The sequence below is a fragment of the Leptopilina heterotoma genome, unplaced genomic scaffold (genome assembly GCF_015476425.1).
Source record: "Leptopilina heterotoma isolate Lh14 unplaced genomic scaffold, ASM1547642v1 Lhet_365, whole genome shotgun sequence".
NCBI classification, from domain to species: Eukaryota; Metazoa; Arthropoda; class Insecta; order Hymenoptera; family Figitidae; genus Leptopilina; species Leptopilina heterotoma.
In genome coordinates this window covers 1,005,503-1,033,264 of record NW_025111046.1, presented here as the reverse complement: position 1 = coordinate 1,033,264, position 27,762 = coordinate 1,005,503, and the positions used below count along the sequence as shown (strand labels likewise).

Below are 27,762 nucleotides of genomic sequence, written 5' to 3'. Positions count from 1 at the left end.
CCAAGTTCAAAAAAAAAGCTTTCATAGACATCGGCTTTATTAAAAAAAAAGACGTATAAAATAATAGCTTTTGCCTATGTGACTTAAATGCCAATTTTTATTATAATTAATAGTCCATGAAGAGATGATGTATAATTTATTTATACACATGTATATTATAGAACAGATATTACAAATACAATGTGAATAAAATATGAGATACTGTAAAAAAAGGAAACTATCAAATAATGATTTATTTTTCTTTCACCTTCCAACAAAAACAGCTTTGGCATTTACATCCTGCCTTCATTCTATCAATACTCACTTTCAGTGTGTAAAATAACATTTTTAAAAAAATAAAACTTTCAAACAAACTAGTCGTCTAGCAATGAAAATATATAATTATTACAAAAAAAAAAAAAAATTATAAAAAAAACCAAAAAATCACTAATTAACTTATTTTTTTGTTTTTACTTTCAAGCGCGATATTATCCTACAAATTGATAAGCGTTATATTTATACTATCATAAAAATTGAAAAATGATTGAATAATATTAAAAATTGTTATTAATAATACAATATTTTTCAACATAATGAAAGTGTGTGTGTGTTCCATCAGCAAAAAATTTTCTTCTATATTTATTTATATAAAACTTTTTCAGCACGATCTAAAATTTTTTCTCAAAAATCTAATCATTCTATAGAAAGGAATTTATTTCAAAAAAACAAACGAAAAATCGTTAATTTCTAATTAAATCTTTAAATATTTTTAAAAAATTAGTTTTTTTTTATAGAAATTAAAAAAAAGTACAATTTTGGACGACAACACTTGTTGCTAATTAAATAATTAAGCTTAAACAAAAATTTACATACTTAACAATTAAATCTACTTTTCTAAATATTTATTAACATTGACAAATATTTTTCAAATTCTCAAGAATTACAATAATGACAAATAAATCTTTGCTTATGGAACTTTACAATCGTGACAAGTCTTTAGTAATAAGACAATAAAAGTCTTTTTATAGTATTAAAAGAAAAAAAGAAACTGTTCACAAATTATTATTATTATCATAGCATAAAATAAGAATATAGTAATGATTCATTAATTTGAAATTGTCTTTGAAAAAAAGAAAAGATTTTTTTTTCTCTAGAAAAAATTAACTATTTTAACATAACACTCTAAACGAAACAATATAATAATAAATAATCCAGAATATTTACAATCTTATAAAAAAAAATGGTTTTTTCTCGAAAAAAATACAAAAAAAAGTTTCTTTTCCTTCTAAAATAGAATTGGCGTTTTTTGAAGATCTTAAAAATAAATAAATATTTTTTTTTCTTTTTTTTTTGTGAAAAATGTACAGTATCTTTTTCTTTTTTGTATATGCTAAAAAAAAAGGAATTCAAAAATGTAATCTTACATTCTATCTTGATGCAAATATACTTCATAGGCAATTTCAATTGACGAGAGCTGCACTATAATATTGTGAGCATGAAAAATAATTGTTATCGCAGTTAAATTTACTTAATATATTAATAAAATATATTTTAAAAATCAAACGCGACAATATTATGTTAAACTTTAAATGAGAATTGCTACCAGAGCTACATTCTCCAAATATTTTTTTTTCTTCTTTTTTTTACATTAAAATATAATATATATATATTATGTATTCTTACTTTTTATATACGTATATAATGTATATATGCATTTCTTACAATTTTCATATACTTATACGCGTATTATTATTATAATTTTCTTAATATTAATTTTTATAAATTTATATTAAATTTGTCGCTTAAAGTTTTTTTGTTTTGTTTTTACACAGGTATAGCGTTTCATCTGAGGTAGACCAAGTCAGCCACTACTCCATGCTTGAAAGGCAAAGTCGACTTTTCGAAAAAGTGAAGTTTTCTTGTAAAAAAAAATTTAATAAAAATTAATTCACTGAGTGCCTAAATTAAATTCTATGAAACATTACATTTAATTCGATTCTTTGAATTAATTTTTACAATATTTACTTTCAATAGTTCCATGAAAAAAATTGTTTAATAAATGAGAGTTTAATATTAATATTAATTATTATATTTTTATTTTATTATTTATTAATAGTTTATTTTCTAATTTATTATTTGATTTTCTATTTTATTATTTAGTATTATTCTTTTTCTGTTTAGCTATTATTAATATTATTATTAAATAATAATTGAAGCTATCACTCGGCAAATTTATAATAATAAAGTTGAAATTATTGATCACTCTGAGTCAGGTTGAAAAAAAATATAACAAATTTTATATATTTTTTTTTATATTTTTAAAAAAAAAATATAAAATTTGTTATATTTTTTTTCAACCTGACTCAGAGTGATCGATAATTTCAACTTTATTATTAATATTATTATTCTTATTATTATTTGCTAATTTCTATTATTAACTAAATAATTACTATTATTAATAATAATAATATTAATAAAGAATACACAATTAAAAAAAGATTAAAAAAGAACATAAATTGTACATAAAGAAACATAAAAAGACGTCAGAGTTAAAGAATGAACATTTAAAACAAAGATTAAAGAAAGAGAACTTCAAAAATAAATATAATTATAAAAAATAATAATATATAAAAATAATAATCATAATAAATAATAATAATAAGAATAAGAATGATATAATAATAATCTCTAAGAATTGAATCGAAAAATACGAAATTTTCAGAAATAATTTTGCTACTTCATTTATTACAAATAAAAGAAAGTAGAAAAAAATTCTCCCAAGAATTAAAAAGATGATGAAAACGAAAAATTCGAAATGACGACCTTGCGATTATCAAGCACGGACGCATTTATATATATATAATATAGGTAATTATTTTATAAACTACAAATATGAATTACATTTAATTAATAAATTAATACAAAGTGAGCCTTAACCACCTTCAAAAATGAAAGTAACAAAGAACAAAATTTCTAATAGCATTAAATTATTTTCACATTAAAAATTACATCATTCCTTCTATTCTTAATTCTATCGTCATTCACGTATATTTTTTTTCTTTTTCTATTTTACTTTTATTTAAATCTATAATTTTATTTTGATTCACAATTATATTGATCAAAAAAATAACTTTATAAAACCGATAAATAAAAATATATTCAAAATTTACAGAAAAACATTTTCTTATTTCAAAAAAATATTGTAAATTTTTATAATTATGTAAAAACATATAAATAAATAAATTTGAAAATTATTTTTCAACTGCTGAAATGAATTTTGTCTTCAAATTTTGTTTTTAATTCAAAATTAACGTTTAAATTAGATTCTACATTAAATTTTGTTTTTAATTCAAATTAAATTTTAAATTAGATTTTACATTAAATTTTTGATTAAATTTCAAATTAAAGTTCAACATTTGTGTAGATTGGAAAATTCGTTTTTTTAAATGTTAATTTGTAAAATTGAAGAGTCATAATAATCGTATTTAAATTTATATAAATATTGTTTTGTTAAAATGTTTTTTCGATTTTTTTACAGAATTTTCTTGAATGCAATCTAAAAATTACATTCAACTCTTTGAACTATTGAGAAATTAGTCAATTTAAGAGTAAAATATTCTTTAAGTTATATCATTCTTTATAACAATTAGAAAAATAATTTATTTTAACAAAAATAATTTACTTACGTTATTTTCTTATTTATTTATTTTTTTTTTTTGATGAGTAACGTAATTATTATTTTATAATTCCTTTCTTTTTTTTCTTATTTCTGATAAATATTATATATGTATATATTCATTTAAGTTAGACTTTTTAAAATTGAAAACTGAAAATGGTTAAAGCTTACCAATAAAATCTAATCTATTTGCGACATCTCGGATCATCTTAAAAATAGAAAACTGCTCTAGCAGTGTAATCGCATGGCCAGCTTTTCATCATCACTATGTCGATAAAGATATACTAAAATTCATCGATGCCTCCATCAGGTACTCCAGATCTAACTTTATCCAGCACTTTGTTTACAAAATCTGTTGAATGACTGGCTATTCGTACTTCTGAAACAAATGGAATTTTTTATTCATTTCATATAAATTTAATTACACTTTTCCTATAATTTCCAAAGTGGAAAATTTTGATTTTTCTGATAATAAAAGTTTTCAATTGTTTACTCACTTGTTGCCAATTTACAGTACTTATCCATTTGCCGTGTCAATTCCTCCTGAACTTCTGGATTTGGCTCCGTTAATTTTGCAGCCAATGTGTGTTTTATTTGAGATATGCCATGAATCAGCCGCTCTGTAACATAGTATATTTTTTAAAATAAAATCTCAAATGAATTATTGCATTCGACTTATAATCATATAAATTGACATTTAAATTTTCAAATTTAATAATTCTATTTTCCACTCAATTCATTTCCATTTTTTCATTCAATTTAATGTTCATTTCTAATTTAGAATTTCTAAATAGAAAAATATTTATTCAGTTAGGAAAATAACATTATAATTCTTTTTTTCTAATTTTTCTGACGTATTTTCCTTTTTTTTAAATATTTTATATTTTAAATTAATGAAAATCCAATTTAATGTTTTAAATATTAAATAATAACAAAAATTAATTCAACAAAAGTGTTTCGAAATAAAAATAAAAATTTAATTCGTAAATTTAATTTAACAATCTAAAATAAAAAAATAGATTTATAAGGTTTGTTAAAGATATGTTACAATTTTTGGAACTTTTATTATTTTGAATCCAAAGTAATTTAGTTTTTTGCATAGAAACTTATGAAAATTTCTAAAACAAAGAAATTCTTCTCATGAATTTAATTAAAATTGAATTGAAAATAATTTAATTCTTTCGAAGTAATTTATTACAATTTTTAAAAATAATGAAATTCTTTTAAGAAATTTAATTAAAATGGAAAATTTTGAAAATATTTTAATTATTTCGAAGTAATTTACTAAAATTTTTAAAAATAATTAAATTCTTTTGATGAATTCAATTAAAATGGAATATTTTGAAAATAATTCAATTACTTCGGAGAATATTATTAAAAAATTTTTAAATAATTGAATTCTTTTGAGAAATTTCATTAAAATTGAATAGCAATAGAAAATAATTGAATTCATTCGAAGAATTTTATTTAAATTTTTAAAAACAATTGAGTTTTCTCCAAGAATTTTATAAATAACTAGGAAATGATACGCGCGAAACGCGGTATTCCATTTATTATTATTTTGCAAATTAAAAAATTTTAAATTTTCAAGAATTTTAATATAAATTCAATTAATTTCAACAATTTTGATGCAATTCTTTTTTAAAAATAAATTATTTTCAAAATTTTTAATAAAATTCCTTCAAAAAATTCAACTATTTTCAAAAATTCAGCTAAAATTCTTCGAAACAATTCTATTATTTTTATGAATTGTAAAGTCCTCCTCAAGAATTCAATTATTTTCGCATAAATAAGAAAATTCTTCGCAAGAATTAAAATATTTTCATAAATAATAAAATTCTTCAGAGGAATTCAATTATTTTCATAAATAATAAAATGTTTCGGAGCAATTCCATTATTTTCAATACAATTTTGTTAAAATTTCTCCAAAGAATAAAATTATTTTTAATAATTATATTTAAATTCAATTATTCTCAAGAATTTTCATAAAAATTAAATTATTTTCAACAATTCTGATAAAAAATTCTTCAAAACAATTCGAAGAATTTTATTAAAAATTTTTGAAAGTAAAAAATAAAAATTAGTTAATTAGTTAATAAATGAAGATTTAAAATTCTAAATTATTCAAAAATTTGAACTTGATATTTCAAATTAAAAAAATTTTACGTAATTTACAGAATAATAAAAAAAGTGAACACCGCGTTTCGCGGGTAAATATTAATAAAAAATTAAAGGACTCAACTGTGTTCTTGTTCAAGGCCATGAAGTTTAATTTTATTCGCCTCATGTTGTGCCTTCTTCTTCAATCGACAAGCGCGAGAAGCTAATTTATTTTTCTCTTTTCTCGTTTTAGGCCGTGCTGTAAATGGCAGTTCGGAAACAGGTGTCATGTCGTTGATAACGCGTGATAATTTATCCAATTCACGACCAATGCTGAATAATTTCCTTGGATTTGGCGTAAGATCATTGCCATCGCCTTTTCTCGCTTTTCCACTGTGCTTTATTCCTCTCAATGCACAATGTGGACTAAATACCGGATCTGTCACCTCATTTAAAACATGAGGATCCTCTAAACGTGCACGTGCAACTAAACGCTGACCCTTTGGACCCTTTGCTTGTACATTATATTGCCAAAAGAATCTCTCCTTTTTGTGTCTCGCTTCTTTTGCCGATTCAGTACCGCCGCCACCTTTTCCCACGCTTCCCTGATCTTCACCGTCACTTCCGCCTGTTCCTAAATTGAAAAATTAAAAAATTTAATTCATTTTGCAAAGTCTAGATTAAAATAAAAAAAGTCAAGAAAATAAATAAAACTAAATAAAAAATAAAATAAATAAAATGTAAATAAAATTTGCAAATAAAGTGAAGTAAAATACTTTATTGCAATTACAAATTTCAAATTCAAATGATTTCGAAAAAATGTAAAGTTAAATATTTTATACATTCGTTTATTTTTATTAAAAAAATAATAACTTGTTTAAAACTGATGTCAATGATAAGAATAGAAACGAGAAAAAAATAATCTTAATCATAATAGATAAGAATGGTCTGATATGAATATTTTCTCACTTGTATTTTTATACGGATATGAAAAAGAAAATTTCTTAAAATATATTCTAACTATAGAAAGAAAAATTAACAAAATTGAACAATATTTTATTTTTAATAGTAGAATTTTCAATATAATAATAGTTAAAAAAACACAAAAATTCATTGACAAAATTGTTCACTAGAAGAATTTAAAGATTTTCAAAGACTTTCTGAATTGTCAGAGACTTAATCCATTTCAGAATTTACCTAGTAATAATAATAATAATCATGTTTGCGGATCAACATGTTTTGTGTACACTGAATGCTTTATAAGTTATTCTTTTTTTAGACTTCAATATTTACTCATAAAAATATATATATTACATTCAAGTGCTTTTTATAACAAAAATAGGAAAACCTCGAGAAAATCTTTCTTCAAAACTATTCTAAAGATTTTTTCTTTAAATTAGAAAAATTAAACTTAAATCTTTCTTCAAAACCATTCTAAAGACTTTCTCTTTAAATTAGAAAAATTAAACTTAAAAAAATAAATAATCGACTGTGAAAAAAATTAAAAATACAAAAAATAACTACAAAGAAAATTTAGATTAAAATTCCGATTGGATGAAACAATACGAAAATGAAATTAAATTATTAATTCTACTTTTCTCCTACTAATTATGATTATTAAATTCCTTTTTTTTCATTGAAAAATATCAGAGAAAGGAATTTTTCTCTAATTTAATTTTCAAGAGGAAGTACAAATTGTTCAGCTCTTATGACAATTAATTATGTAATTAAATTTCCATACGTACATATATACTTTTGAAAATGTCAGTTTACCAAATTAGCATATCTAGTTTTGTATTTGAAATATCTTATCTATGTAAAAAAATTATATTTCTATTTAAAAACTATATATATATATATATATACACTTGAAAATAAAATATTTGTAATGGAACTTTATGATTATTTGACAATAGATTGACATATCGACACTTATGAAATAAAATAAAATAAAACAAGTTGTAAATCATTTTGGAAGAAAAAAGTGTCCTCTAAATTGAAAAAAGTAGCAAAAAGTAGCATATTAGAAATGAAGTAAAATTAGTTTTTTAAGTAAGAAAAGTAAGTGAATATATGTTGTTGTCCAAAAAATTGAAAGAAAAAAATACTAAAAATAGGAATTCACAAAATTTTTTTTAAATTTTGATTTATAAACATAAAACATGAAAATATAATAGCTTTTTTGTCGATATTTTACATTGGAAAGTTTTATTTACATAATGAAATGTAATTGTTAATAATACTGAAATGAGATTTTTCATAAGAATTTGTTTTTTAATAACAGGCTCATAATTTTGAGAAGTTAAATTGACACCTTCTTTCTCCTTATTATTTTTTAAAAAACTATCAATAACTTTTTATCAGCCATCTAATTTTTAAAAATGAAACGTAAACATTTTTTAGTAATTTACTAATAACAGATATCAAAATGAAAAAAATGGATTGTTTTTAGTCATATAAATTTTTAAAATTTTAGAATCCACATAGCCATAATTTTGTACAATAATAAATTATGAGCAATTTAATTCCAATAAAAAAAATTATAATTTTTTTTCTAGATAGATTTTTTATTATTGAACAACCGACTTAAAACACTGTATTATTGAAAATACAATTAATATTTTTAAATTTGACATAAAGTTTGTAAACATTATATAATAAATAATCACGTTAAATAAATATTATTTTGGATTTTTAATCAAACAATTTATATAACCAAAAGAATTAAGTTTTCATTCTTAATTGATTTTTTCTATACTTGATGAAACTTTTATAAAGTCAAAAAAGGTATTACTATTAAATTATATAGTGAAAAATGAAAAATTTAGTTTTTAATTTTTTTAAGAAGCTTAAAGAATAATAAAATTAGATACGAAAAATTCGAAACGTTAAAAATTTGTAATTTAATAAACATCCACTATTAGTAATTATTATAATATATTATAATCACGCGTCCAATAATAAATTTAATTCACTTGGCGGGCTTTTTGAAATCTACGAAATTCACCAAAAAAACTAAAATTCTTGAATTCTGTAAATTTTTTTTACATTTTTTGGAAAAAAGAAGCATTTAGTAGCTTTTTGCCAAAATAAGTAGCAAAAAGTAGCTTTTTGACAAAATAAGTAGCAAAAAGTAGGCTTGACCAAAAAAAGTGTCAAAAAAGTGGAAAAGTGTTTCACTTCGAAGCCTGAAATTTGTTAAAAGGATTTTTAAAAATTTTGTAAATTAAACGACTACAAAGCTTCCTCACGAGGAAGCAATAAAATAAAATTCCATGTCCTCCTAAATGTGAGTACAAAAATTTCCATTTGCCTTTGAGAAAAATAATAAAAGGACAATAGGCATAATGACAAGTATAGTTAAAGTAAGAATTTTGTTCAAAAAGAAATTTTTTCCGTTTGAACAAAATTCTATAGAAATGAAAGTAAATTATTTTAACAAAAAGAAAATTAATATTTGGAGAGAAATTAAAATACAGAGGAAAATTAATATTTAGAGAGAAATTAAAATATCGAGGAAAATTAATATTTAGAGAGAAATTTTAATGGGAGATTAAAATTTAGGGAAAAATTAATATTTAACGGAAAACTAATATTTGTATGAAAATAAAAAAGGTACAATTAAAATTTAGAAAAAAATAAAAAGGGAATAGTATATTGTGCATCTAGGGAGGAAAATAAAAGATTTCCACGAGTGTGGATTTTGCAGTTCGAGGCGTAGCGAGCACACGAGCCGAAGGCGAATGCTGCGAGCGAAGACGAGAACTGTAAACACACGAGTGGAAATCATTTTCCTCCCGTGGTGCACATACTATTTTTTCTAACACACGTAAACGGAAAGTACAACCACTTCATAAAAAATTTTGACGACAATAGTTTTTTCAACCGAAAGTTTATTGTAATAATAGTATAATTTTTTAAAATGATTAATATTATTAAAAATTAACAATTTTAACAATAACAATAAACAACAATTTAACAATTTAAACAAATTAAAAAACAAACAAAAACAACAATTTAACAATTACAACAATTTTAAACAAAAAAAAAACATTTTAACAATTTTAACAATTGAGGCCTTGGATCCAATAACTCGCCCGACGCTCGGAGGAACGCGCAACTGCCAGTCAGTGAGCAGTGAGCGCCTCTGGGCCACTCACTGCTACCCGACTGGTATTAGCGCGTGCCTTCGAGCGTCGGGCGAGTTATTGGATCCAAGGCCTCAATTTAACAATTTTCAATAAAACATATATTTAGTCGTAAATAAAGATACATTTTATCTTTACATTGTTATTAAAATATATTACATGTGATTTTGGACGACAGGGAGGTAAAGTACTTTTCTCTCCCCGTTATGACGTCAGAGGGAGGTAAAGAAACATTCCCTCCCTCTCGTCGGAAAAGACATACTTTATATATACATATTATATTGAAAAATACGGGATATCCATAGTTAAGGTTGCTGCATCCATATTCTATGGCTGGCTGTATATTGTTGTAGCAGCAAAAGATCTATATGGTTGGGTGATCCATAGTAATGGAAATGGGAAACAAAAAATTGGAATCACTTAATTAATTAAATTCCATGTCACTTGAGATATTTTATACACATTTTTGTTAATTAATACACACCACTTACTTATTGAATAACCGCATATTTACGAAATAAATTATTAACCACCGATGGGGGAGACACGAACCCTAGACCTAACACATACTAAACACTAACGCTATCCACTACACTATACACGCAACTACAATATTTAAGCATATAATATTCCTTATATACTATACACATATTTCATGAAAATGAATTCACATAAACACTAATAGACAATAATGAACAATTATAACACTATACACAATAAACTCACAACGTGATTATATAGACGTGACAGGAACCGACGCGACGGACAAATTGATACGACCATTTCTAAATGGATGCCATGATAATGAATTGCGCGCAACATGTATCGAAATTTTGAACTAACTATGGATCTCCCAACCAAAGTTTATATAAATGAGGCAGCCATATGTGAAAATTCATAGCATGAATTGTAAGCACAACCATGCCTATGGATGTCGCATCCATATTTGATTCAACAATAAAATATGGCTCCCTCATCCATTGAATATGGAATGTGCTTCCATTCTGAAAGTTGTCTCTTCCATGGAATTGGATAACACAACAATATTCTGCTCAACAATATTTTTATGGATATCTCTTCCAGACCTTTTCTTTCCGTGTGTACTTTCCGTGCGTGTGTTAGAAAAAATAATTACAATTTAGAGGGAAATTAATATTTGAAGAATAATAAAAAACGGAAATTAAAATTCAGAGCGGAATTAAAATATAGAAAAAAATAAATAGAGAAAATATAAGTTTAGAAAGAAATTAATACTCGAAAATATAAAAAGGGAAAATTTAAATTTATAGAATGAAACTAGCAAATGTTACGCGCGGAAGGTTGTATTCAATTTATTATTATTATGCAAATAACAACATTTTTTATCCTCAAATATGAATTTTTGAATAATTTCAGATTCAAACTTTAAAAAAACTCAATTATTAAGTAATTTACTAATTAATTATTCTTGATTATTAATTTAAAAAATGTTATTTTAATAATATTCTTCACAAGAAGTCAATTCTTTTCAAAAATAATAATATTCTTCGTAAGAATTCAGTTAATTTTATAAATATAGTAAAATTTTTTACAAAAATGCAATAATTTTTAAAAAAATTTTACTAACGAATACAATGATTTTCTAAAATTTTAATAAATCATTCGAAACAATTTAATTATTTTTTTAAATATTACAATCTTTGTAAAAATTCAATTATTTTCAAGAAAATTTAACGAAAGAATTCAATTTTTTTAAATCGTTATAAAATCTTTGCAAAAATTCAATTACTTTCTAAAATTTTTATAAATTCTTCGAAACAATTCAATTTTATTTATAAATAGAAAAATTCTTTGCAAAAATTCAATTATTTTTAATACAATTTCACAAAAGAATTCAATAATTAAAAATTTTTTAATATCTTTGAAAAAATTCAATTATTTTCTAAAATAACTTAATAACTTAATATTTGAATGATAATAAAAAGAAAAATAAGAGTAATTTGACCATAATAAGAGAAATTTTCTAAATAAAAATTCAGACTAAAATTAAAACACGAAGGAAAAATAAAATTTGTAGAAAAATAAAGAAGGGACATTAATATTAAAAAAAAAATACCATTGTCACTACTGTAATCGTCATAATGATCGCTATCGTCGTCGCTGTCCTCATAACCCTCATCGTGGCTAAGTGGATCGAGATGTCCTAGAGGATCGGGACTCAAAGCACCGCCTGTACTCAAACTGCTCGTTGAGCCAGCCTCGGTCAATCCTAAGCCCGCTGTACTTCCGGTACTGAGTAAATGTGGCCTGGGCTCCCTTCGCGCCCAGATTTGTTCCAAGCCCATTGATTGCGTCGGTGCCGACATTGATAGCCTTGAAACTTTACTTTTACTAGATGTCCCAACTGATTCCATTTGACTGTACATTGGACTATTTGGAGGATTCTCGCCCTTTTTCATCAACAATTCATGAAGTGTCGATTGTCCTGTCGGTCTACTAATTGGATGGGGAGACGTCGACGAACTGGCCGTGGAACTTCCTGCATAATTCGAAAATTTATTTATTAATAATTATTATTGAATTATTTCAGAAAATATGATTATCAAAAATATCTTTTTAGTTTTATTTTTGAAATTCTTTTTTCAGCTTTGAAAATTGAATAAATAAAAGCCATTTAAGTATTTGAGAAAATATGTTAATTATAAAAAAGAACTATTCAGTTTCATTCAATTATGATAGAAAATATGTAAATAAATAAAAATAAATTAAAAGATGAAATATAAACCTAATTTATCCAAGACAAATTAAAAATAAAGTAAAAAATAAATTTATAACGAATAAAATTTTTTTTTATAAAAATTTTCAGTTTATTTCTGAAAATAATTGGAAATAATTTTTAGATTTCTCTGAATTATTTCCTATTATTATTATATGTATTCTTAATAATATTCTTGATAATTAATAAATTCTTAATGATAACAAATCCTTCTCCTTTTTTTTAAAAAAAAAGTAATCTGAATTCGAAAAAGAAAATAGCAAATAGCCAATAAATAAAAAATAGAAATAAATTAAAAAATTTTAAATTAGGTAGAGAAGAAGAACAAACAGATGAAATGTGTTATTTGTTTTTTGAAATTCAATTTTTATCATTGAATTTCTTTGTTTTATCAAGGCTAATAAATTAGTTATGAAAAGATCATCGAAACATTCGTTTTTCACTCAGAATTATAAGAATGAATTTGTTCTCTTAGAAATTTTTTTTTTATTTTACATTTCGTTACATTTACCTCAATCATAAGTTAAAAAGAAGTTCATAAAACTTTAATAGATTGTGGAAATGCAGAATAAAATTATAAATTTGAATTCAAAAATAAAATTGTAAACTACATTGAAAGATATTCAACTTTATGAATTTCGAAACAGTCTAAACTCCAGGGATCACAATACCTTTTTTTCTATTAAATAGGTGAAAAGGTGAAATTTTTTATGAAAATTGGTGACAAAAAGGTGTCAAAAAAGAAATAAAATAAAATTATATGCAAATTAAATAATTTGACTCTATTGCGATTACGGTTAATTTTATTTTTTTCTTCGTAAAATTTTAATAAAAATATTCGCAAGAATTTAACTATTTTCAAAAAATATAATAGAATTTACTAATCAAATTTCTAATCATAATTATTAACAAATGTGATTATTTTAAAACCTTAAAAAAAATTATACATAAAAATCAATATTATTTTCAAAATTTTCAATTAAAATTATTTTAAAAGAAAACTACATTATTTTCGTAAACTCTAATAAAATTCTTTAAAAAAATTCAATTATTTACATAAATAATTAGTTGCAACGTACAAATTTAATTATTTAAAAAAAATTTAATAAAATTTTTCGGTAAAATTCAATTATTTTCAAAAATTTTAATAAAACTCTTCACAAGAATTCAATTATTTTCATAAATAATAAATTTCTTCGTATGAACATTTTTTCAATAATTGAATTCTTTAAAGAAAATGTAATTAAAATTGTATTGAAAATTCGTGGAAAGATTTTTATTAAAATTCTTTAAAATAATTGAATTGTTTTGAAAATTTTATTTCAATTTTCTTGAAAATATTGGAGATTTTTTTAATAATGTTTACTGAAAATTTTGAAAGTAATTGAATTTTATAAAGAATTCAATTATTTTTAATAATTGTAATAAAATACTTTGCAAAAAGTTCTTGAAAAAAATGAATTTTTTAAAATAATTTTTACTGAAAATTTTAAAAATAATTGAATTTTAAGAAGAATTTCTTTTAAGTTTTTAAAATAATCGTGTTTATTATTAATTGTAAGAAACGATTTTCTTATTAAATTATATTAAAATTATTCATAGAAAATTTAATTCTTTTAAACAATTATATTAGAGTTTTTGTAAATAATTACATTTATTTTAAGAATGTCATTAAATTTCGTAAAAATAATGTAATTTTTAAAAGTAATTTTAATTGAAAATTTTGAGAATAATTGAAATTTACAAAAAATTTTATTAAAAACTTTTGAGAACAATTGAATTGTTTAGAAAAATTTTTTTTACAATTTTTAAAAATAAGTGAACCTATTAGAGAAATTTTATTAAATTATCTTGAATATAATTGAATTTTTTCCTATAATTTTAAATCTGTAATCATTCAAAAATTGATGTTTATTCTTGAAAATATACAATTTTTAATTTAAAAAAAAAATAAATGGAATAACGCGTATTACTTGCTAGTAATTTATAAAGTTTAAAAAAATTCAATTTATTTTTATTTCTATTTTAGTGAATGATTTATTAAATTATTAATTAAAAATAATATTATTTTTGAAACATTCTAATTCTAATTTTAATGAAAGTTTTTAATAAAAAAAAGATTTGTAGAAACTAAACTATTGATTAGAAATATTTGAAAAATTTCCAAAGAAGGTAAAACAGATGAAAATACGTGACAAAATTAAAAAAAGGTGAAAAAGTGAAAGTCTGTGACCCATGAAATTTGAAATTCTCTTTTAGAAAATAGTAGTGTTATCATTAAAACTAAATAAAGTAATTAGTGTACTATTTAATGAATGAATCATTTGAATTGGAGTTAATATTCTTTTGTGACACAATTATCTCGAGTCTCTAAGTACATAATTATTATTCTAATTGTAAGACTCAAAATAATTTTTTTTTCTATACGAACTTATTTTTATTTTTGTATTCAAATTTATTTCTTTTTTTTATGAATTTATTTTTATTTTTGTATACGAATTTATTTCATTTTGAAAATTATTTTTTGTATATATATAAAAAACAAATTAATGTTTATCTCACCTGCAACATTACTAGTGCCAGGACTTGCAAATGCAGAGGGACTGACCGCCTCTAAACTGTCCATGAGACTAATACCACCATTAAGATTAAATCCTGAATTATTAACAAAAGTTGGACAACTGCGAAATGATTGAGCTGACTGTGGAAAACTGCTCGGTGCAAAACATGGACCACTGCTGCTACTGTACAATGAACTCGCTGATGGCACATTATCAGTTCCTACTTTAAATTGTATTTTCTCCTCTGGCAATAGAAGATCATCGAAATTCAAATCGCCCAAAAGTGTGTCATCATTGGCATTAAGTTCAGCGAGCGTTGGCCCCTGAATGAGATCGGCTTTATCAACTTGAAAAATATCATCGTCATCCATTTTAAATGATGTCTCCAATTGCAGTGGATCAAGTTTAAACGGTGAATCCATTTGATCAGGTCTTGTACTCCAAATTGAATTTATTGCCAATGGCGATGGTGAAAATTGATCATAAACACCGCGTATACCACGATGTCCACAGGGAATTGGTACTGAAGCCGATGTTCCCATCTCAGTTGGTGGCTCTTGTTTAATACCCTCCGGTTTTATTGAAAATTCATCCATTGCATTGCTTCCGACTTCGAGGAAAAATTCCTGATACACAGAGTCTCCCATTTTTTGTTTGTTGTCCCCTTCGAATTTTCGTTATCAAAGGACCTTCAAAAAATAAGAATTTGTTAAAACATAATTTTTATTCTCCTTCACTATAATTATTCAACTACTTTATTGTATTAAATTTTGTTGAATTACTTCTGTTAAATAATTACTGCTTAATTTTAATATAACGTGATTCTTTCTAAATTATTCTCACTCCATAATCTCAAGGTTACGATAAAAAAAAAATTAACATTGTTTTAAGAAATTATAATTCTTTTTTCTCACTCCAATTCTTGCATCAACAAAAGATAACTTAGAAAAAAATAAGTGTGTAATAAATCTTTTTGTATGAATAATGTATTTTTTTCTTATAAACCAAAAAAGGGCAACTATTGTTCAATGGAACTTGCCACGTGTTCTGATAAAATTACGTGATTTTTATTGAGAATTACGTTATATTGACAATATGGAGAAAAAAAAATTTAATTCCAATTTACTAGTAAAAATAAAAAGAAGAATAGTAATATTTGTCAAAGAATGGATTTTACGAACCACTTTTTTTAATGGATGAACATCTGAGTTTCTTCCGAGTTTCTTTGTTTACCTCGAATAATCCAACACTAGAATCGCCCCACTACTCTCACTACTTGTTTTTTTTTTCTTTTTCCATTAGAAGTGAAACACACACACACACACACACGAATTATATTTCTTTTTGGAGGGGAAATCGATTTTACACAAAATTTAGTCAATTGTTTATGAAAAAGAAAATGTTACTCCACTATTGAAAATAAAGGGAATAATTTAAAAGAGAAGGAATTTCAAATTACAACATTAAATATTAGAGATTTAATAAATGTGTTGAGGATAAATATTGGAGTAAATTGTGCGCGCTGTAGTAGTTCGAGTCTTCTGCACACTCTAAACATAAACAAAGCAACTAGACGTTGGTAGGGAGGGTCCATCTGTGACCCGATGGCACTTGATGGCGCGTGCTTACTGGCGCTCACGTTATTAAAAATATTGATAAGCGCTTGAAAATTGAAAAAGCAGGAAATCCACGCATTGCACTGATATCACAAGTTCGCGTGGGAGTACAACGAACCACTTTTTTTTCTTCAACTGATTATGCAAACTATTTTCTTCAGCAAAAATTAACTACTCACAAAAAAAATACATATAGAACAACACTTGTCGACTTCACTTCTCTTACTGAAATTAAAAACAAGTCTTGACTTGTCTTGATTATATTCTGTCTCAGTCTGATGTTCGAAGAATCAAGTTACATAGCCCTCGAGCTTGTTCACGACCTGCGCGCCTGATGACCATGACTTTCGTCAGCAAAATACAACATCACGAAATATATTCAACTATATATTAGCACTTTTTCAATTGGCATTGTTTTGACAAATTCTTGTTGTTGACATTTCATTTTCTTCCAATTTTCATTTCCAAATTGAAAAAAATCAATTATTTCTCTCTCTCTTTCTCTCTCTAAAAATAACAAGTTTTACATACACGAGAAGAGAGGTCACATGAACAACCAACAACGTGAGCGATCAATCGTGAACTTGTTTTGGCCAATCGGAGATTCGCTTGCCACCTCACGTCAGGGGAATTTGGAATTTTATCACACGCGCAAACAAAACACCTTTTTTTTCCCCACAGCACAACAAACTTTTGCACGTGTCTTCCTTTTTGCCAAGTAAATATATTCAAAGTCTTATAGCAGTGAAGACGATGATTTTACGGAAGCAGAAATTTCAAGCAATTCACACACTACACTGGTTTGACTGCATATCAACACTTGACTCTCGAAGGAGGAAACTTTGAAAATAAACATCAGACCGTAGATCACTTTCTTGAAGCTGCGTCATGCCTACGTCACAAGTGGGCTTTCAAATCGCATACCAATCGCTCGCGCGGTAGTAGTGTAACAAGAAGAGTGTTCTCGCGCGACTGTCGATTATAACTTCTGGAAAAAAAAATTTTCTAGAAAATTTTTCAATTTCAAAACAAATCAAAATTTAATTTACTCGAGAGGGGAAATTTGAATATTTTTACCAAAAAAAAGAAGAAAAATTGTAATCGAAATCCTCTTACATTTTCAATTGTAATTTTATCCCTTTGTTCGGTTGTTATTGCGCGACTTGATGCAATATTTCCTTCGTGTGGTTTCATATATTTAGGTGATATCACTTTTATGCTATAATTACATAAACAAACTGATTTCACCTCATTTTATTGTAAACATTATCGAATGTACATCACTGATATGTTGACAATTTATCGAAATTGATATATATCTGCGAAAAGAAATGACACGTGTTTTCATATATTATAAACAATTTGTTTAGTTTAGTTTCTAGAAAGAAGTTAAAAAAAGGAAAATTCAATTCTATTCGTTCTAATTGCGAAATTCAGCGAATGATTAAGCTGATCGGCAAATAATAAAATAAAAAATGATTTATCAAATAAATGAAATAAACAAACCTGTTTGACATTTACCGGTTATTTTAGGTTTAATTTTTGTTTTTAATTCACTGCATTCCATATTTGGATTGATGTACTTATGTCAATTGAATTAAAATGATTGTAATAAATATATTGTTCTATCACACTTTCTCTTTATGTGTATTTTTTTAATTTTTTAATATTAAAAAACAAATTCTAAACACTTAACCTCAAACTTTGTTTTTCTATACTTTGTTTATAAGTTCTCACTTTTATTTTCACTGGTTATAATTGATCTAATTGATTAGCTGGAAAAATAAATTGAAATATTTTTTTAAAACACAAGTTAACAATTAATGTAATTATAGTTTATTTTTTATATTAAATAAAAGAGTTTTTTATAAAACTGTAAGGTAAAAGTAGAAAATTTTCTCCGTTTTGTACTTGCATTAAGCCTGTTTCACACTCCTTTTCTTTGTTCTTGGGGTTCAAAAACAAAACGCATTTTTAAAATCTTTTTTTCAAGGAGTTTTTCAATATTAATCGAAAATAGAAAAATGGTTAATAAAAGTTACTTTACTGATACTATTTTATCGTTTGTTACTACTTTATTGTTGATATTTACTACTAATTACTAATAGAATTTGTAGTAAATTGAAATATCCCGCGAAATATCGCGTGATTGTCCTGTGAACGCTGTGAACTGCTGTGAATTGCTGTAAACGGTTAAAAAACGTTTGTAATTAACAAATAGCTATTAAATTACTTTATTTCTTTACGTTTCTAATTATTTCACTGTTTAGTAAATTTTAAAAAAGTGTATATTTATTTACAATGATAAAAATCGTGTGGAATGTTTTGTTAATAAAGCCAGTACACAGTACAATGCATTTTGCACTTGTTCCCGCGTTGAAAGTGATTTGAAAAGATAGGTTATGCTTGGTATGTAACTGATTCTGATTGGCCAGTTCCATTATCTCCGTCTTCTGATTTGTTGAGCATTTAATCGAAAATCACATCATCATGAAAGCCAATGTTTCTTGAAAAGGGTGGGGAGAAAAGCCTAGAAAGTGTTTTCGGTTTCATGGAGGTGGTACTTTTTGTGATGTTTTAGTACAAAAGTACATAGTTTAAACTAAAATAAATATTTAGAGAAGTAGATTATTTTAATCTAAACATTCAAAATTGCAAACAACATAATGGTTAATCGAGTGCAGAAGAAGTTTGCTCGTGGAGACAAAGTGTTTGCAAAAGTTCGAGGTCACCCGCCATGGCCAGCTAAAGTAAGCTAAAAATCTTTTTTAATCATTCTCCTTTTTTCCTCTAATTAATAATGAATTCATTCTCGCTTTATTACGTGAGAGTTATTTTTTGTTATAATTTTTTCATCTAATGAATGTTAAATAATTTATTCGGAACGTTTGAGATGGGTTATATTTTTTCATTAAAAATGATGCGGCACGCAATATATTTTTCTCATGCGGCATGAGCGGTTTCCTGTCCATGCTTAATCCGGCAAAAGCCGTTAAAAACTATCAATCACGCACAGAAATGAATTCTTTACTCTTGTGAGATTGATTACACTCATTACTTTTATTATTCGAATGATTAGAATAATATTCTATTTATAGTCACGAATAATATTAATATAATCAAGTAATTAATGAAAACTTGCACTATTTTTATGATTCCATATTGATAGTCTATTTTTTCTTTGATAAAAAAATGTCTAAATTTTCGATTCTATGAATCAAGCATTTAATATTAATAAATTTTTAATTACATTCGTTTTATATATGTAATTTTTGATTATTTTTCTTTTCTCTATTTTCAGATTGAAGAAATCTCTGAGGATAACAATAAACATCCTAAATTTCATGTCTATTTTTATGGAACTCAAGAGACGTAAGTTTCATTTAATTGGATTTACTAATGAAAATTTTCCTTTAAAGAAACTTAAATTTTGGAAATTTGAAATATATTTATATATTTAAAGGTAGTTTTTTCGATTATTTAAAAGGAAATTTTATTTTTCAGCGCCAGTTGTAAACTTGAGGAAATTTTCGAATATGCGGAAAATAAAGAAAAATTCAGTTCTAAGGCAGCAAAACGAAAATATTTCCGTGAAGGTTTGGAACAGTTAGAGGCGGATCTTAAAAATGATACACCTTCCGTTGCACCTCAAGCCAAAGAGAAAAAAGGTGGAATTTTCTTGTTGTTCATTAGTTTATTTCTTTTTAAATTATGACGAATCACTAAACAGAAAATTTGAATTTGTATTTTATTTTCTTTGAATTTTCCTTCTCAAAATATAAAAAAAGTAAAAAAAAATAATTTGTAATTGTATTGTTTTAATTTACAGCTGTTGTTGCAGTTGAAGAACCAAAAAAGGTAAATTCTCAACCTGATCCTGTTAACACTGATAGTGATATGGAAATTGGAAATTTGGTCATTGATGAAGGCGAGAAGAAAAAACCATTGAAGAGAAAGTCAATGGCTACAATTAATACACCAGTAAGTAATTTTTTTTTTTTTTACTAATTTCCTGAAAAAGAAAATTAAATATTTAAATTTAGGGTTTCTTTCTTGGTTCTAACAGCAATTTTGAAAATTACAATTGTTGTACAAATAAACCCGATATTAAATTATGAATTGCCGACAAGCCTTTCTAGAGATTAATTGGTTTGTGCGATTATTCCTTACATTTTTTTATTTCTTGCGAAACTTTTCGTTTTTTATTGGAATAATTTCAAATTTTTTAGTTGTCTTCCTTACAAAGAAGATTATCATCTTATATTAAATCTTATCATATATTAAAATAATTAAAATTAAGTTTTAAGATAATTTTCTTTTAAAGAAAAGTTCAATTTTATGAAAGTTTTTAATTCTAACTTTTTTTCTTAATAGCTTTTTATTTACTCAATTTTTATTTATTTATTTAATACAAATTTTCAATGTGTTTGCAGGATGCTCCAGAAGCAAAAAAGAAACGAGGACGCCCAAAAGAGAACACACCAAAGCAGGATACATCCATTGAAGTTCCAGTGGAGGAAGTTCACGAAAAGGAAGTCGTCAGCCGAAGTGGACGAAAAATTAAGCCGAAACGTTTCGCCGATTCCGATGGAGTCGAAACTGAGAAAAATGGTAGGTTCACGTATATTTTTCCTAATTTTAGATGCATGTTGTTGAGGAATGAAAGAAAAAAACAAATTTTCGTTTAAATTTTTCTTTTTTTGAATGATGATCCTTTTGATGAAATTTTTATCTTTTTTTTTATTTAAAAAAAAAATTTTTTTAACATTAATTATCGTTTTACATCATTTTAATTTCAGATTTTCATTTATTCAGGTTATAGATTAGATTTCAATAATAATTTTATTAAAAGTAACGTTAACATTTTTTATTTACGTAATAATTTTTTCAAATATTTTCAAATTCTTAATTTATTACTAGAAATTAGTTAAATAGTTGGTTAATAGTGCGTAGGAAAAAAATATTGTGTAAACCGAAAAATAATCATGGCTTTTCTTTTGATTACTCATAATTTTTGAAGGTTCTTCGACAACATCTGTAATTCAAGAAATATTGGAAAAGATAATCGGAGACGGAGAGACAAACGAGACTAAAAATTTAACAACTGATAATCTATTTAGATTAGTATTAATAGAGGGTCTCAATTATATTCGCATGAAAAAGAATCAGTTAAATGAAAATTCACTATAAATTTCGTTTATTATTAACTTTAAGGGAGTATTTCTTTGATTTTCATTTAAGAACTTGGTTTTTTTTTTATTTCTCTTTATACTTCTTGAAACTTTTATCACTACCACGAATTTTTGTTCTCTTTATCATTTTTTATTTTGTTTTTAAATAATTGTTTCAAGAGACTTTTGATATTATATTCTATTTTAAATATTTAAGTGAATGAACATTTATTGTTAGTTACATTATTTCACATACGATCTTTAAAGAAAGAGGGATTCTTTTAATTTTGTTTTTTTTAACATTCATTGATAGTATTGTATCATTATTTATGTGAAGTGACCTAAGAGTATGGTGAATTTTGCAAAAGAAAAGTATTACCTATTACGTTTGTAATAAAGTTCGTTGCTTTGGTTTTTTCGTAGTTCTTCTGTTTTTATATTTCTCATTTATCCTTTCTTTTTTGGCAAATTTTTATATTTTAATAATTTTTTTTTTTTAAGAAAAATTATTTATGCTTTCAAAATTATTATTTTGAATTTGTGCTTGTGATAATATTGCAAATTATCTGAAGTGTCGCAGTGAATAAAATTATGGATAAAATATTTTTTTTTGTAAATCTAAAAATTATATTTTGAAATTTTAAAAAAATTGCAGAATTTAAATTTCTAATTTTTATTTAGAAGAGATTTGTTTTTATTTATTTACTTTATTTGCTTTATTGCTTGCACTTTCCTTGCACTAAGTTCAATTTTCATTCGAAAATGAGTTGAATAGGTAGGTATGAGTTTGGTTTAAGAAAAACAATTTCTAAAGGATGAAAAGTTCGCAGCTGTTTACGTGAGAGGAGAAACCAATTGTTGTCTTTACAATTTCTGTAATTTTCAATTTCTTGCAGAACATCATCCAGGACGTGGAAGGCCAAGAAAAATTGAAGAGTCGATAGACAGTCAAAATTCTACACCTGCCGCTGTCACCAAAAAGCGACTTACAGCGGAAAGTGCGTTCCTTCCCTGAATTTTAATCGTATTTTTAAATGAAAAATATTTTAAATACTTTATTTATATATTTTTTAAAATACTTTACATAGTTTTTTAAATACATTATATACTTTTTTAATGCATTATATTCTTTTTTAAATACTTTATATTCTTTTTTAAATACTTTATATATTTTTTAAAATACTTTATATACTTTTTTTTAAATATATTATATTTCTTTTTAAATACTCTATAAATATTTATATTAAAAAATATTAATATTGTTAATTTTTGTTGTGATAGGAAAAAGTAATGCCGGTGAGTTACCAAGTGATGCAATAATCACATCATCAGCACAAGACAAGGGTCGTTTACTTCATGCGCGTACATTTTCTGGTGAGAATGTTGGAATAAAACTCGATTTAAATCGACCAATGTCATTTGCAAATGATAAAGCTCAAGAACAATGGGAGACGACGAGCGCACGAAAAGCAATGAAATTGAAAGCACAATTGGAGAGTGGAGAAATTTTTCCCGAACAAGTTAAAGATCGTTTGGATTTTAATGTTCAACTTGATGGAAAGCAACGTCCTCTTGCTAAAGTTGAAAATAATCAACAAAGTTCCAAACTAAAGTGAGTACTAAATTCTTTTTTTCTATTCTTTTATATTCATTTAATTTACAAAAAAATTAATATAATCTATATATTAATAATCTGTTCGCTGTTTGAAGTTAGTTGCTATTTGCTTTTTTGTTTCCTAACTTTTAAAATAATTTTTCCTTTTTAAATGTTTTCAATTTTAAAATTAATGTACTGAAAATGATTGAATTCTTGTAAAGTATTTATCAAAAAATTTGAAAATAATTGAATTCATTTCAAGAATTTTATCAACATTTTTTTCAATAATTGAATTCTTTTGAGAAAATATAATTGAAATTGTATTAAAAATAATTTAATTTTCGTCAAGATTTTTATTAAAATTCTTTAAAATAATTATTTTCAATAATTGTAATAAAATTTTTTGCAAAAAATCAATTTATAAATAATGAAAATCTTCGTAAAAATACAATTATTTTTAAAAATAATTGAATTTTTCACAGAAGTTCACTTATTTTAAATACAATTATAATAAAATTCTTCTCAAAAATTCACTTATTTTTTTTTTTTAATTTTGAAAAAATTCAATTATTTGTAAAGTATTTATTAAAAAAATTTGAAAATTAAATTCTTTTTAAGAATTTTATTAAATTTCGTAAAAATAATGTAATTTTTTTAAGTAATTTTAATTGAAATTTATATTGCAAATAATTTTATTACAAACTTTTGAGAATATTTGAATTGTTTAGAAAAATTTTCTTACAATTTTTAAAAATAATTTAATCAGTTAAAGAAATTTTATTAATTATCTTGAATTAATTGAATCAATGTAATTGAATTTTTTCCTAGAAATTTTATTTAAATTGTATTGAAAATAATTGAATTCTTTACAAGAATTTTACAAAAATTCATAAAAATAATTAAATTGCTTCGAAGAATTTTATCTGAATTTTTGAAAATAATTGAACTTTTTGAAGGAATTTTATTAAAAATTTTAAAAATAATGATTTATTTGAAAGAACTTCATCAAAATTGTCAAAAATAATTGAATTTATATTAAAATTCTTGAAAATATATTTCGAGAAATGAAGTTATTAAAATTCCTGCGAAGAATTTTCTTATTTATGAAAATAATTTAATTCTTGCTTATGATTTTACAAATCATAAAAATAATTGAATTGTTTCAAAGAATTTTATCTGAATTTTTGATTTTTTAAAAAGAATTTCATCAAAATTGTCGAAAATAATTGAATTTATATTAAAATTCTTGAAAATAATCGATTTCAATTAATATTTTTAAAAATAATTGTATTCTTTCGAGAAAATTTATTAAAATTGTGATGAAAATAATTGAATTGCTCTAAAGAATTTTATTATTTAAATTTTGAATCTGTAATCATTCAAAAATTGATGTTTATTCTTGAAAATATAAAGTTTTTTGATTTACAAAATAATAATAATAAATGTAATACCCGTATCATTTGCTAGTTTAATTAATAATTAATAATAAATAATTTAATTGTCGTACAACGTTTTGATAAGAATTGATTTGAAAAAGAATTTCAGTTAAAATTTTAGAAAATATTTGAAGAATTGGATGAATGGAAGTTCTGTCCAATTTTAATTAAATAAAATACAAATGAATGAATTTGACAAATTTTATTTAAAAATTCTGACAAAATGAAGTTATTAAAAAATCGTAATTAGAATTTTTTGAAATTTTATATTAGAAAGGATTTAATTTTTTTACTTTTAAAAATTGTTTCGAAATAATCGTATTTTTGAAGAAGTATATTTCGAAAAAATTATATTTTCTAAAAAACAATAAATTTTCATTAAATTTCAAAAATAAATTTTTTATAACTTACTTTCACGATTGCGTGTAGTTGTGATGGTTTAATTTAATTTTTAATTTTAGTAAAAAATTGTCCCGAGTGGGATTAAAAGGATATTTATTACAATTCTCTATTTTAGATGGTTGCGCATTGAATCTCAACTTTTAGAATTAGATGCGCAAATCAAATCAAATTTGGGACTTGATAAAGCCAATGCCGAACAATGTTTACAAGCAATGAATGTCATGTTAAATCTTTCAATTGATCCACTGATGCTGAAGAAACATCCGCAAATCGTCGAAACTATTAAAAGGGTAAATTAAATTTTCAACAACTTAATTAAATTTTTCCTTTATAAAAAAGGAGAAATTTGAAATTAATTCAAACAAAAAATATTTCTTACATTTTGATTGATAATTATTGCTTATATAAATTGATGTTTATAAAATTTTTTTTAAAATATTAATTATAAATTTCAGCTAAGGAGATATATTGGCAATTTATCAGATTGGAAACTGAATGAAGATGAAACGGTAAATATTTAAAAAGCATTGTTTAATGAAAAATCACAATAGTTTGTTTTTATATTAGAGATAAAATTTATGTTTCTTTGCAGTTAATTTTTAAGCAAAAGGCCGAACAGATCAGACAAAAAGCCGAGCACATATACAATAAATTTAAGGTACGTTGTTTTATTTGAAAGCAAAATTTGGAATTTTTCTATTTAAAAACTTTCATTTTAGGCAATGTTCACGATCCCCGAGGGTCAAACATTTTGGCAATCATTTTCTGATCAAGTGGATCATTTTAAAGAATTGACAAAGGATATGTCCGAGGAAAAAATGTTTTCCCTCATAGCAGATCCTGCGACTACAAACAAAACGACAGGTATTAAATATTTATTTTTTATTATCAATACTCCAATTTTTTTTCCTTTTTTTTTGCCGACAGAAGCAGATTTTCATTAATAAATTCAAATATTTCATTGACAGCCGTGTCAAAGATTGAAGACGACAGTATTGTTGCGGAAGCTGAAACAAAGGAGAATGAGAATGACAATGACGAGAAGGATACAACGTCTATTGGTTCAGAAAGCAAGTAACATTAGGTAAACTTTTTGTCACTGGTTATACCTCAAATTTTGAATTATCTCAATAAAAAACACAAGTACTTGTAAAAGTGACAAGAGTCTAGGATTTAAAGTTTTCATTTTTTTAAAAAAAAAGGCAAACAAGGCACACAGTGCGTGTATAATAATACTTCTAGTATTGTCCATTTCAACTCCTAAGAATTTAATTATATTATATAAAAAAAAATATATATATATATATTCTTTGACATAAATTATTATACATTTCAAAGATTCGAATTGAGTCGACAGAGAAAGAGAGAAAAAGAAAGAAAGAGAAAAGAGAGTGAGAGGAAAAAAGTACTTTGATAATTAAGAATCCAGTGATCGATGATTAAAAGAAATTATTTTCATTTATTACTATTACGTAATTTTTTTTTTATATCGTTCATTATGATAAACAAGTTTTTAGTTCGATTACATTCAACAATAATGTACATATCTTTTGTTTTAAAAGAATTAAGATTTTTTTTCTTGTAAAAAGATAATGTAATTTGATCACAGAAAAGTACACTTCAAATATTGTGCTTCAATGGCTTTTTGTCATCAAAGATCCAAAACATTTTTTTTTTTTATCTTTTCAAAGAATTTTGTTTATTTTATCTCGAAAATGGAACTGGTAATTTTTTTTTTGTTTCTTTCGAATACAATTATAAATGATTAGAAAGGTATTTTATATTTTTTTTCCTTTGTAAATGTTATAAGTTCCATTTTTTTTTTTTTTAATAAAGTAACAATAAAAATGACAACTTGTCTTTGAAATGCTTTGAAAGTGTTTGCCAAAAGAAAGAAATTTCAAAATTCTGAACGAATAATTTAATTATTAATGTAAAAATGAGTGTATTGCTTCAGAAAGTATAATTACATATTTCAATGCTATTGTATTTTATTTTTTCTTTGTCATTACTTCAGTTGGATCTTCATTGTGAGATGTATGTTTAGAGAAAAGAAAGAAGAAATATTTTTACCTTTAATTATAGTAGTAAATGTTGTAATGTGTTTTAATTTAATTCATATTTTTCAACATTTTTTTTTTTTTTATTAAGAATCAAGGTTTATATTCCAATAATACATTATGCACGCGACGAGTAATTGTAATACAAATATTTTGAATAAAAAAAAAAATTAAGATACAAAAGTATTCTGCGTTTACTTTTTTACTGACAGAAGAATTAAAACTAATGACATTTTTTTATTTATTCTCTATTCTTTTTGT

General features: G+C 24.0%; 2 protein-coding genes across 6 annotated transcripts; one reads left to right on the top strand and one right to left on the bottom strand.

Annotated features, from left to right (window-relative positions):
- Positions 1 to 1,218: 1,218 nt before the first annotated feature.
- On the bottom strand, positions 1,219 to 18,571 carry LOC122505709 (protein CREBRF homolog). 5 transcript variants are annotated; one of them, XR_006301935.1, is made up of 9 exons: positions 18,342 to 18,569; positions 17,952 to 18,154; positions 16,401 to 17,823; positions 15,221 to 15,908; positions 11,999 to 12,421; positions 5,898 to 6,389; positions 4,153 to 4,275; positions 3,827 to 4,034; positions 1,219 to 1,897 (listed from the first exon to the last, which is right to left on the bottom strand). XR_006301935.1 is itself a non-coding variant. In XM_043617500.1 (8 exons), exons 4-8 carry the CDS (start codon positions 15,864 to 15,866, stop codon positions 3,940 to 3,942), a joined length of 1,776 nt encoding a protein of 591 aa, XP_043473435.1. In that variant the 5' UTR covers positions 15,867 to 15,908; positions 16,401 to 17,823; positions 17,952 to 18,154; positions 18,342 to 18,571; the 3' UTR covers positions 3,691 to 3,939. The 5 variants fall into 5 exon arrangements, 4 of the variants coding, with proteins under 4 accessions (XP_043473435.1, XP_043473432.1, XP_043473434.1 ...); XM_043617500.1 differs by lacking the exon at positions 1,219 to 1,897 and having other exon boundaries at positions 3,691 to 4,031; positions 18,342 to 18,571; XM_043617497.1 differs by lacking the exon at positions 1,219 to 1,897 and having other exon boundaries at positions 3,691 to 4,034.
- Positions 18,572 to 19,341: 770 nt separating this feature from the next.
- LOC122505718 (PC4 and SFRS1-interacting protein) lies at positions 19,342 to 27,687 on the top strand. Its single transcript, XM_043617515.1, has 12 exons — positions 19,342 to 19,585; positions 20,137 to 20,207; positions 20,340 to 20,503; positions 20,665 to 20,816; positions 21,269 to 21,446; positions 22,903 to 23,004; positions 23,288 to 23,618; positions 25,557 to 25,731; positions 25,897 to 25,950; positions 26,034 to 26,099; positions 26,161 to 26,305; positions 26,410 to 27,687. The coding sequence occupies exons 1-12, from the start codon at positions 19,502 to 19,504 to the stop codon at positions 26,517 to 26,519; spliced, it is 1,632 nt and encodes a 543-aa protein (XP_043473450.1). The 5' UTR covers positions 19,342 to 19,501; the 3' UTR covers positions 26,520 to 27,687.
- Positions 27,688 to 27,762: the final 75 nt, after the last annotated feature.

Bases quoted from the DNA above. Each gene is read 5' to 3' on its own strand.
- LOC122505718 (XM_043617515.1), top strand. From the start codon at position 19,502: ATGGTTAATCGAGTGCAGAAGAAGTTTGCTCGTGGAGACAAAGTGTTT. The intron at 21,447-22,902 runs GTAGGTTCACGT...AATTTCTTGCAG, and splicing joins AGTCGAAACTGAGAAAAATG to AACATCATCCAGGACGTGGA. The intron at 23,619-25,556 runs GTGAGTACTAAA...TCTCTATTTTAG, and splicing joins CAACAAAGTTCCAAACTAAA to ATGGTTGCGCATTGAATCTC.
- LOC122505709 (XM_043617497.1), bottom strand. From the start codon at position 15,866: ATGGGAGACTCTGTGTATCAGGAATTTTTCCTCGAAGTCGGAAGCAAT. The intron at 12,422-15,220 runs GTGAGATAAACA...CGAATTATGCAG, and splicing joins TGGCACTAGTAATGTTGCAG to GAAGTTCCACGGCCAGTTCG. The intron at 4,276-5,897 runs GTTGAGTCCTTT...ACTATGTTACAG, and splicing joins TGGCCTTGAACAAGAACACA to AGCGGCTGATTCATGGCATA.